At 34.7% G+C, this 13,192-nt stretch overlaps 1 protein-coding gene across 1 annotated transcript; it reads right to left on the bottom strand.

Moving 5' to 3' along the window:
- Positions 1-767: 767 nt before the first annotated feature.
- LOC110104485 lies at positions 768-1,747 on the bottom strand. Its single transcript, XM_020833626.2, has one exon. It carries the CDS (start codon positions 1,622-1,624, stop codon positions 1,025-1,027), a length of 600 nt encoding a protein of 199 aa, XP_020689285.1. The 5' UTR covers positions 1,625-1,747; the 3' UTR covers positions 768-1,024.
- Between the last annotated feature and the right edge of the window lie 11,445 nt (positions 1,748-13,192).

Below are 13,192 nucleotides of genomic sequence, written 5' to 3'. Positions count from 1 at the left end.
TATAAAGTAAATATAATTATAAAAGTTTAATTATAATAATATTTATATGGTTTGGCCCGACCAACCTTACATCTAACATCCTAGCACCCCTTAGAATTTCACTACTAATCACTCATTCACATCAAGATAATGTAGATATTATTTACACCTATTTTTTAACTTCATAGGAGAAAATTAGGCACAGTCACTAAACTTGGGGATAATGACACCCCTCTAATCAAAAGTTAAAAAAAAAAAGAGAGAGAGAGAGAAAATCTTCCAAAATCTTTTATGCACAAAAAAACACTCTAAGATCAAGAGAATAAATTAAGAATTACTCTAATTGTCATATATCTTCAATAAATGATGAACACTTCATGATTTTTTCAAATATTTTTTTTTCTTTTGAAACCCAAACAATTTTCTCACATTTGATTTAAAATTAAGAGTGGATAAATCATCTTCTAAGCGTTAGAGTTAAATGAGAAAAATATTTTGGGCATTAGAACAAATTAGTTTTAAAATTATTTATATATGATAGCTCTAATTAGCTCCTAATACTTTAAAAATATTTATAGTTAATAAGTTTTTATAATTAATTTACATAAACAACACTCTCATTCAAATATTTAAAATTGATAGAATCTTCATTTATGCTCATTAAAAGTATTTTATAATGAGCTCATCTTCCAACTTCATAAAGTTCCAAACAAACCTAATTAAGTCAATCATCAGCATTATCATAATTTTAATTAATACCTAAATTAAACATAAATATCAAGAACTCATGCAATAAACAAAACTTAGATTAGACTAATCCAAAAACTTTTAACAATAATTCAATCGCTAATTATACAAATTATGCTGGCAAAAGCCAAAGCGATGTGTTCCTCGCTCCGCACATAATAATTCCTCCTCTCCAACGCATCGTCGGTAGCTCACATCGCCGGCGCCGCTGGATTCATCTCCTTCACGGCTTCACCCACCGTCTTCCTTTCTGCAAAAAGATAATTACAAATATAGCCTCAACAGCTTCCTTTACATTTCAGTAGGCGCAGCTGAGCCCAAGCCCGAGCGCCGTGGCCACGTCGAGCCGCCACGCCCACTTCCCTAATTTCTCCTCCACCACCCGCCACACATCGCACGGCACCACCATCACCAACTTCCCCCGCCGCACACGTGCCACGCACGTGAACCCCCCACACTCCCCTCCCGGCACCGTCCCACGCGTCACCAGCTCCACCCTCATCAACGGCGACGACTCCTCGCATAAAACCATCCTCCTGAACCCCGCGTTGATCCACGTAACGCGGTCTGCAGAGTCGGAGACGAAGCAGGGAGACGCGTCGGCTTCAAGCCGCCGTTTGATTTCCTTGCCGGAGGCGGCGGCGGCTTCCCCTCTGCCGACTTCTGTGACTCTCTCCACCGTCACAACAGCACCCGTTTCCTTCTTTACCGCTGTTGTTATTTTCTTCGGCTTCCTCCCGCCTCTCCGTCTCTTCATCATCGGAGCGGTTCCGGCTCGGTCTGAAACGGCGGCGAAAAGAGCGCCGACGGCGGGCGGCTTCGGAGCTATCGGGCGGAACTTTAGCATTATTCTTCCGAGCTGGGAGTCGCCGAATGGCTCCCTTGACATGATTTCCATGGTGCAGACTGCGGTGAGGGGGGATAAAAAGAAGATGGTACGGCGGAAAATTGACGATTACTCCAATGGGGATCTGTTTTCGCTCAGCTGAAGCTCAAATTGAAAAATTGTTGTAGAATTATGATAAAAATATAGATTTTTAAAAGTTTAATTAGGTATTAACATATTCTATATTTTTTAAATTTTAAAAAGGATAAGAATTCTTTAATATCAACCGAGCACTTATTGATAAACATTTTAAAAATAAAAAATAATATAGTAAAGTATTATTATAATTTATAACAATTACATGAAATAAAATAAATAAATGATGGAAATAGGTCCTTAATAATATTTTTTGATAAATTTACATCCTATCATAAAGATTTTTTATATACTTACATTATATTATATATCACTAATATATAAATTAAAGTGTATATATGAAAATACATAATTTTACTTTAATATTTTTAATGTGATTAATAATTTAAAATTTTAAGTAAATATAAAAATATAGATATTAATTATATAAATATATAAAAATTTTGTGATATACATAAATAATTCTTATAATTTTTTTTAAAATATTTTAAAATTAAATTATGCATGCATTTTATTTTATTTTAAAATTCTAAATGGATATATAAATATTAAAAAATTTCATTTCCCACATAATTGTATTCCACCTAATTTGCCTTATCATGTGATCTCATAAGAAAATTTAGGAGAAGATCTCAGCCAATGGGAGGTCAGCTTGTGTCCAAACTTTGATGGGACATTGGGACACGTGGCGGTGTAGGCCTTATTTTTTAAAGGGGGAAAACGGGAGCAGATTGTGTAAGCATTGTACACGTGTTACGGAAACGTTGGAAGGGGAATAGATTCCCCTACCCCGTTACTACCACTAGTGCCATTAAAAGGACACGTGTTTTTCCGATTGCGACGTCAATCTGTAACCTGATTTGTGACGTCATCACGTTATCAATAATATGAGGAGCGTGTGGTGGGTGGGAAATGGGGGTGCGATAAGTCCGGTGAAATAATTAATTGGAGAAAGTTCGAAATAAGTGCGGGACTGGATTGATGGATTAATTAAGTTGTGTGCGGTCATCCGTAGGAAATTTTTTTTTTTGGGACATTTAGGCCATTTAAAGCAAACTCGCACACACAACGCATACACATAGACTCGAACCTTGGACATCTTAGTTGGAAGCCTAAGCTCTCAACCAATAGGCCAAGGAGAGTTGTGTGTGTAGGAAAAATTATTTGGTGCAGTGTGTGCATCGTTCGCACAAGTACTTGGTACTTAATTGTATTGAGTGTCAATACCTAGCTGGGTATAGTGCTTGTGCAGACGGTTCTCCCCGTCTCATCCGCACCTAATAATCTCCCCATCCGTAGACGTTTAAAAATGTTTGGTGGTGAAAATTTTGTCAACTGTAATCTTTAAATATTATTTTTGATGAAGAACTTTGGTTCTATGATATATGGCTGTTTGATGAAATTGCTTGGTATTACAGTTTAATAGTAAATAAGATATATGGCTGTTATAGATTTACAGAAAAAAAAATGTTTTTGAAACCAATAAAAAAGTGTCTTGAACCATATCAAATGAAGCCTGCAAGGAATATTTATTGAAAGCATTTAATTCAGTTTAAAAGTTGAATTTATTGAAAGCATTTAATTCAAAAATAATCAGTAATACATAAAAAAATCATTTTGGTGGTGAATTTTTTACAAAAAAAATTTCAGTTCGAGCAGATTATCGAGCCAACAATCGAGTCGAGCTCGAGCCAACCTTTCGAGCTCGAGCTAACGAGTCGGATTCGAGCCAGGAATCGGTCTCTCGAGTCGAGCTCGAGCTCGAGCTCTTGACTCGAGTCGAGCTCGAGCTCGAGTTCGAGCCAACTGTATCATTAACGAGCCAGGCTCGAACCACCTATGACTCGAGCTCGACTCGACTCGTTTGCACCCCTAGTCTATTCTTAATGAAGTAGCCTCTTAAACTTGATTTAGATTATGAGTTTCCATCAAGGAACAGGGATATAACTTAGTGAGCGGAGGCGGAATCTGGATAACGTTAATCTTATTTCTGATTTTTAGGATAAGCAATTAATTTATTCATCAGCTTTTAAGATTTTGTCGAATGACAGTTATGATACTGTGTGTAATACCTTCTTGTATATATTGATCACTTTTTGTAGAATTATTGGACCCTAATTCCAACCATCAACTTCTACATGGAATACATCCATGAGCATCACAAGTAAGCTTGCATATCCTTCACAAATACTTTGGTGTAAATGTTATTACATGCTCTCTAAAGAGGATGACCATTCTAACAACTATTATCATATCGCTGCGTAAAATTTGAGAAAAGCTAATCTCAAAAACTATAACAACTCAATCAATTCAAGAGCTAAGGCAAATCAAAGGCCTGCTCACAAAGTCTTCTGATCAATAGTAATATAGCATAATGGTGGAAATCAAGCTCGATTAGATCTGCCAAAACTATAATCATAAAATCATTCAAAAAATAATTTTTTTTATAGGAATCATCAAAGCATCAATATTAAATCGATTAAAATTCACTTGACAATTGACATAGGAGTTTCAAGGGAAGGTTTATATATGTTTTTTTTTTTTTGCATTAATCTTTGATCAAAATATGAAAATTTTGACAACAAATGATGTTACAAGTATATAATGACTATAAGGAGTACATTAAGTCCAAAGAGAACAATACTCATATTTTATTTATCTAAATTTTTAATGAACTTTTGTAAAGTATTGAAGTGAAGAAATTATTATTTAAAATTCTTTTAGAAAAAAAACAGTTCTGAGAAAAATTGTAAAATTACTGTAAGAACTTTACACATCAATGAGAGTACCTACAAAAGATTTCAACTAATTTGGAAAACTCAACAAATCACAAAAAAAAAAAAAAAGATTTTATAATGTGCACATTCATAAATTTTTTACCCAACAAAATGACAATTTTTTTGTATGAACATGAAAATTCTCCTAAAAATATAAAAAGATGAAATTTCACAATGAAATTTTTTGATAGAAATATACAAACACACACACAAGATCATTCAACAAGAAAATTGAATCAAAATTTTGAGGATTTGCTCAAAAACTAAACAAGAAAAACATTCAAAAATGAAGAAAATAGAGTGCTGAATAAAATTAGATGTATTTTTGGGATAATATTCCTAGCTTGTCTATATTTTAGCATCACAATTTCAAAGGAATATTACTCGTGGTAAAAAAAATAAAGAATTGATGGAGAACAATCAACTCATTTGAAAACGAAAAATTTCTGAGCTCTATTGAAGAAGGATGCAAATTTTGGACGTCACTTGCAACTTTCTTAGGATAATTTGGTACCCTTAGTAAATATACACTATAGCCTACAAGAAGAAATACAATCCATCTATAATTTCAAAAAAAAAAAAGCTTCTTACATGAAAATTTTGGCAATTTTTTCAACTGTAAAAAACATATACTTAATGATTAAAATATTTTATATAAAAAAGGGTGGGAGTTACTATAATAGCACACGTCTTCCCACGTGCAAGAACACCAGCATTCAACTGCGTGCGCATTCACATGCCATTGGAATTAGAACGGTGGTCATACCATTTTGACCCTAATTTTGAGCATGCATGCCTGTCCCACTAATTTTGTATGATTATAGTTTAATGTTGAGACATTAAGAGGACGTGGGGCCTCGAAAACTATGTACAAGAAATTTTGAAGAAACAGAACAAATATTTTTTCTTTTTGGCAAATTCTTGTTTTAATTAATGTGTTGACTTCACCGAATGCTAAAATTATAATTGAAGCAACATTATTTGGTTTATGATCTCTGATGGAAGGTCCACATGAGAGTGGTCACGCTTTATAATTTTTTTAATTTTATAATTTTCCATCACAAAATTTTTCAAGAAATTAATGCATATTTTGGGTGACATAACTTCAACATTCAAAAAAAAGGGCAAATGATATTTTTTTATAAAAAATTCTACTTGATCTGCATGAATCTTAATGCATGACATATATTAAAACATTCAAAGAAAATTCAAAATCGTATGAGCTCCAATTAAGCAAATTGAAAGTCTAATTGAACATCTTTGCAAGATTAACCTAGTAAAACAAAAATTAATAAGCTTCATGTCTAAATGAACCCAAATCAAGCACTTGAAATATATTTAAAATTTTGGGATATTAATTCAAGAATGAATGGTCTACAAATCTTATAAGATTATAAGCAAATCTAGCATCTTGACAAGAAAAATTCAATAAGTCCAAAATAGTTCAATTCCAAATCATTAACGTACTTAAATGTTGAATAACTATTTATGATGAAATGATTCAAAATGGCCCCTTAGATAGGGTATCATTAAAATTGGCCAAATTTGCTAAAATTGCTACTCCCAAAATGACATAAATAAGCTCTCATTCTCCTCGTGAAAGAACCTTAATTTAAGAGAGAGAAGTTGGAGATCGAAGACATGTACCCAATGCTCAAAGCAAATGATAGTCGCCAACTATCATTATCATTATGGTACCATCACTGGACTATTGTTACATGTTGTAGCCTTTGACCATCGTCATCTGTCCACTATAGTTCATTCCCCATCATCTAACCACCAAAAACCAAATGTGATAAATTGCTGCCTCGCACAACTATCATAACTTGAATGTCATCGTTCAACCAACACTCGCCAAATATTATCCCATGAATTACATCCTATGAGTACTATCATAATGTCCATACAACTTTTCTCCATCTCTACAACAATAACATGATAATAATTAAGTGCTTCAACTTTATAATCTTATCACCTTTAACTATGACAAAGAAGCAAATTTCAATAAATTCAAATATATAATGTAATTTTCTTTTCTAGTTTTCCAAGCAAAAACTCTAGAATCCCCGACATATTCTTCTATTTCGTATGTGTATATGCTGAATCTTCATACAAAATTAGAATGTAAATCTCTCTCTCTCTCTCTCCCCACAAACTTTTTACCACATAACAACTAATAAATTTTTAAAAAAATTATCCCAAAGTCCATATTAACAGTAATAGACTATTAGTTTGTATTTAATAAAAATGGAGACATTCACTAGCTATTTTTTTTGTAGCCAATGAAAAGTAAAACGTTTTACATAGAAATAACTTTATAGATAATGCATAAAATATTATTGCAACCATTGGAATAAAGCAACATAGGAATATGCCATATATAATATGTTTAGCTTTGGAAATGTGAGAGTAGTAATATTGAAAGTTATGTAAAAAGAATCAAATAATATATTATAAAAACTCTGCAAAAGATATGATATTATAAAATATAGAATGAAAGGTATTTAAAGGCATAAACGGTAATAATTTCAAATTTTATATATGGCGTTAGAAAAAAATGTGAATTTAAAATTAAGGAATAATATAAAATAGAAAACAATTGTTCAGTATAAACTGCAATAAAGGTTATTTTTAAAATTTAAGTAATTTAATCACTTAGAAATATGAAATTACAAGTTTTATTTATGATTTGTATATAACAAAGGAGATTGATTTGACAAAACTATAATAAAAAAAAAAAGAAATTTTGCAACTATAAATAATTAGAAATTAAATAATATTTTAATCATAATTTATAATAGAAATTATTTTAATCAATTCAATCGAATTTACTCAAGGATTTCATCAAAATTGTATAACATGCTACATGGAATGTAAATAAATAAATAAATAATTTATTTAGTTTTAGAGAGTTTTAGGCATCCTTTTGTAATTACAAACCTAATGATTCTAAAGACCTTAAGCTATAAATTTTATTTAAGAAATAAAAAAAAATATGATGTTCTTATATTGCTTCACTTAAAATATTTTAAAAAAAAAAAAGTGAGTTCTCTTGTCATACTTGTTATATCAACAAAAAATTATCATGGTCAGACACGAAACTCGATGCAAAATCAAGTTGGAAACTTCCAAAATTAAAATTGGGACCATCCGAACTCCGATTTCAGCAAACTTACAGTCAAATTGAACGTCTCGGAAATAAAAACCTAACGACACCAAATTCGACTCAATCCGAGCCCAAATAAGTCCAAATCAAGGGTCTGAAGTGTTGTTGGAAGGTTCAAACCACAAATTGGGTTACCAAACTATTTCCAAACATGATGTGCTTATAGTCGAATCGAGCGGCTTGACGAGAAGAATCCAATGAGCCCAAGATCGCCGAATTTCGACATCATTAAGACCTTCAATTATCCGACGAACGGTGCACAATCAAGAGAGTCAATATCGGCCGTCCATCTAACCACTCCTCATTTACCCTTGATCTCTCACCTATTTACGGGTCATATCACTCCAGAAATCTATAAAAAGAACCCGCATTTCTCTTGAGGGGGGACCAGAGCAAGAAGAGAAGAAGGAAGAAGAGAATAAAGAGAAGGAAGAAGCTCCTTCTCGACCATCGCCGGACTTTCGCCAGATCGGCCACCACTTGAGGCCCTCACCTCCACCGGACCACCTTCTGACATCGTTGCTCACTCGGACCACCACCTGAGGCCCTGAGCTCCATCGGACCACCGTCTGACATCGTTTCTCCGCCAGACCACCACTTGAGGCCCTCACCTCCGCCGGACCACCGCTTATTGTCGTTGCTCCACCAGACCACCACATGATGCCCCGAGCTCCACCGAACCACCGTCTGACTTTGTTGTTCTATCAGACCACCACTTGAGGCCCTCACGACCGCCGGACAACCGCTTGATGACATTGCTTCGTCGGACCACCATTTGTGGCCCTGTGCTCCACCAGGCCACCACCTGAGGCCTGGACTTCCACCGGATTACCCCTTGAGGCCTTGTGCTCCACCAGGCCACCACCTGATGCCCGGACTTCTACCAGACCACCATTTAAGGCCCTGAGATCCACGAGGACACCACCTGACACCGAAGTTATGTCAAACTACCACTTGAGTCCCACTTTTGCCGGACAGCCAGCTGAGGCCTGAAATTCTATCAAACCACAACTTGAGACTCGGACTTCTACCGGGCCACCATTTGATGCCGAGAGTTCTCTCGGAGTATCGCCCTTATACTACAGCATTTCGGACCCCTGTCTCCTGCCAACTACGGTCTTTCTGACCTCCGTCGCCTATTATGGTCCTTCCGACCTCTATCACCAGACAACGGTCTTTTTGACCCCGGTCTCCTGCCTACTATGGTCTTTGGGACCCCTGTCTCCTACCGACTACGGTCCTTCTGACTTTCGTCACCTATTATGGTCCTTCCGACCTCCATCACTAGACAACAGTCATTCTGACCCTGGTCTCCAGCCTACTGCGGTCTTTCAGACCCCTATCTCCTGCCGATTATGGTCCTTCTGACCTCCATCATCAGACAACAATCTTTCTGACCTCGGTCTCCTGCCTACTATGGTCTTTCGGACCCCTGTCTCGTGCTGACTACGGCCCTTCAAACAAAACAATCATGTCTATGTTAATTATTGTAACTCCCACCATGTAATGCGCTCTATATGATGTACATTTGTAACATCAAGTCAAGGCCTTCTCTCTAAGAAGGGCTTCATTTGTAATCGACTGCAAATACTAGTGGATTTATTCAAACTAAGCCAAACCCCATGGTTTTTCCCCCTTTTCAAGGATTTCCATGTAAAAACTATGATGTATCTTTTGAACGCTACACACCCTCTCTCTTATCTGATTGTGTGCTAGATCTTCGTATAATGCTAAGATGTTAAACTATATATTTCTCTACCGCTGCAAATATTCCAGGACGCAACAATACTCATTTTAAATTTCTTGAACATAATTATTGAGTACTCAAAACATAGATTTATTTGTACTGCCAAATAAAATATAATCCAGATAAACTTTTACAATAATCATATTATCTCCTATGCTCTTGTTAAACAAAATGGTATCTATTTGATCCTTAATAAACTCATGATCAATTAATAATGAACTCAATTTACAATACTATATTCTAAGAACTTTTTTTAAATCCACATAATGCTTTCTTTAATTTATATAAATAAAATGGATAATCTAAATTCTCAAATCCAAAAGCTTACTTTATAAATACATCATAGTTAATAAATTCATTCAAAAATATACTCTTGACCATCTAAAAGAGTTTCAAAATTAAAAAATATGTATATGCAAGGAACAACCTTATAACCCCTTTGATATTGCCACATGTGCAAAGATTTCCTCAAATTTTAAACTATTTACCTATGTACATCTTTATGCAAATAATTTATCCTTATACCCAACAATACAACTTAAGCCATCCAACTTATTCTTAAACACCTACTTTATTTCAATTATATTCCTATATTGGGGTTTTAGGACTTAATCTTAAATATTATTTTTAATAAAGTGGATTATCTCATCTTGTATTTTTATAAAACAAGAACTATAATTTAGTTCATCAATTATCATAGGCCCAACCTAAATATAAATTAATAACATTTATAAATGATTGCCTAAGGATCAACTTATGCCTAATTATGTCTTTTAACTACAAATAATCATCTTAAATGATCGTCTACAATATAAAAAGTGGTAATTGATATATCATCAAAAAATTATCTTGATCAGGCATGAATCTCGAGGCAAATTCAAGTTGGAAACTTCTGAAATTAAATCTGGGACCATTTGAACTCCGATTTTAGCAAACTTATAGTTGAATTGAATGCCTTGAAAAGACGAACCCAACAACACCAAATTTAACTCAATTCGAGCTTAAAATGGGTCAAAATCGACGACTCAAAGCATCTTTGGAATGTTCATACCATAAATTGGATGACCAAATAGCTCCAAACGGGACATGCTTATAGTCGAATTAAGCGGCTCAATGAGAGGAATCCAACGAGCCTAAGATCGTCGAATTATGATATCATTAACACAATCAAATGTCCAATGAGCGGTCCACAATCAAGGGGATCAATATTGCCCGTCCGTTCAAACCACTCCCTAAGTATCATTGATCTTCCTCTTATTTAGTGGCCATGACACTCTCAAAAAACTATAAATAGACCCCTCATTCATCATGGAAGGTGGGCGGACGCAAGGAGGGAAAGAAGAGAGGAGAGGAAGAGAAATAAGAGATTTCTCTTGCCACCAAGCTCCTCCTCGACCATCTCTCGGCCACCGCCCGTTGCCGAACTTTCGCCCGTCGCCTGACTTCTACCGAACGCCGGACTTCCATCCCTCACTGGAATTTTGCCCGTCACTAGACTTTTGTTGGACTTCTACTCGACGCCAAATTTTCGTCCATCGTTGGACTTCTACCCAACACCAGACTTCTATCCATCGTCGAACTTCCGACCTCAGTCGCCACCCAATTACAATCCTTTAGACCTCCATTGTACAACTACGATCTTTTTTACATATGTCGTTTGCAGACTACGATCCTTCTAACCTCCCTCGCCAGCCAACTATGGTCCTACCGACCACTATGTAATGCACTATATATGATGTATATTTATTACATCAAGCCAAGGTCTTCTCCCCAAGGAAGGGACTTATTTGTAATCGATTGCAAACACTAGTGGATTCATTCAAACTGGGTCAGGTCCCGTAGCTTTTACCACTTTTTAGGGTTTCCACGTAAAAACTTTGATATCTCTTATGAACGCTACACCTTCTCTTTTATCTGATTATGTTTTGAATCTTCGTACAAAGTTAAGACATTAAACTTTATATTTCTCTACTGCCGCGAATATTCCAGGACTCAACAATAAGAAGTCCAAAAAAAATTATATGAACTCTAGTAATCTTGTAGTAGTCAATACATTTTCATTCTTAAATGAATTCCTAATTTGCTTACCATGAATGCAAGTATCACGAGTATGATAAAAATGAAATAGAGGCATCACATAAGTTATATCAAATAGAGGTGCCTGAATATAATATTGAATGATAATTATGTTGTATATAATGAAGTGTATGATGAGCTTAGAGATAAAGAATGATTTCTAAAATTATTTTTGAGCTTGAATAAGACTTTGAAAGAGAATCTAATTCAACCTCCAATGATTACATATTGAAATGTTTGCCTAGCTTCTTCAAGATATCATAATCATTTTTAATGAATACATAATTTATGTTTTTTTTTTCCACAATTTGTCATATTCTTAAAAAATAATAATAATAAGTGAATAACTCCTCCAATCCAATTCTTTATATAAAATTTCATTCTTACATAAATGAAAATCAGAGTCATCTCTTGCCATACGGCACAGATGTGCCTGTTTATGTTTGTGAATGATTAAGTGCTGCTATCAAAATCTGATTCAACCTATAAAGCCTTTTTCTTTGCGTTACTTTTATCGTGATTTCTTTACTAATCACTTTTCTTCTACTTTGCCTTCCTATCATCAACCAAGTCTAAATAATCCCACTAGGGGCGTCAATATTTGACCCGACCCAAAAGTTTCGGGTTCGGGTCAACCCGAACCCGAACCGGGTCGGGTTTGGGTTAGGGATTTCGACCCGTTTGTAAAATCGGATTGGGTTTGAGTTGACCCGGAAATCCGAAATCAACCCGGTTTGACCCGTTTTTAATTAATTTAGGAGGATTTTAATGGATTTTTATAAATTATTAGATCCATTTAGAATTCAAATCTTACTAAGCTCGAGAAGAGCAATAGGTTGACCAAAAATTATTTGATGTTAACTGACAAATTGTGGGATATGAGATAAAAGAGATTTTTGGAGCACTTGAAATGTAATGTCAATGGGATGAGCAGTAAGTTAAATACAGATGATCTGAGGAGGGTAGTTTACTTAGTGTATGGCAGAACAGGTGGATCCATGTCTAAGAGTAGTGCAGTTATATGTGGCCTGTATGGAAGGAGATGTAGGATTCATCATTATTTATTTAATAGTTAGGTCCTTTGATTTGGCAACTCAGGTCGTCGAGTGGCTCAATATATACTCAATATATATATATATATATAAAGCATTATTATGATCATCTTGAAAATTCCCTTAATGATCTTAATTATTGAAACCCTTATAAAATCGTTAATTTAAGAGCACAGTAGTAATTACTACAGGACTTGGAGTTCAGCTTATCATATTCCATAGACAAAGTTACAATAATCAAATGGGATGTTTAAAAATGATAGCTTGGGGTAGAGTGACCTTCGATGTTGTTAAAGAGGAGAAATTATCGTGTGCAGAATCCGAATGCATTCGGATTCCAATCAGTATGCACCACATCACTGAATGCATTGGACCCGGAGTGCATCTGATATGCGCAGATTGTAATTTGAATGCATTCGAATTCCACACACAATAATTTCTCGTTAAAAAGAGCCGTAGCATGAATTTGCTATGATGATTAAGCCGAAAAGGATAGTCTAGATTATACCCATAAGGGAAAAGTGAATTTGTTGTATTTTTTTAAAAACTTAATCATCCAAATCAAGATTGTGAAAACCAGATCACACAATGAATCGAAAGAAAAAAAGTTCAAAGTTCGACCAATGAAACTGAATGAAGTAATAAATAATATTATTGATAAAATTT

Source organism: Dendrobium catenatum, unplaced genomic scaffold (assembly GCF_001605985.2).
Source record: "Dendrobium catenatum unplaced genomic scaffold, ASM160598v2 fragScaff_scaffold_80, whole genome shotgun sequence".
Lineage (NCBI taxonomy): Eukaryota > Viridiplantae > Streptophyta > Magnoliopsida > Asparagales > Orchidaceae > Dendrobium > Dendrobium catenatum.
This window is presented reverse-complemented; position numbering and strand designations above follow the sequence as displayed.

What these genes read in the sequence shown, in the direction of transcription:
- LOC110104485 (XM_020833626.2), bottom strand. Translation starts at nt 1,624, where the DNA reads ATGGAAATCATGTCAAGGGAGCCATTCGGCGACTCCCAGCTCGGAAGA.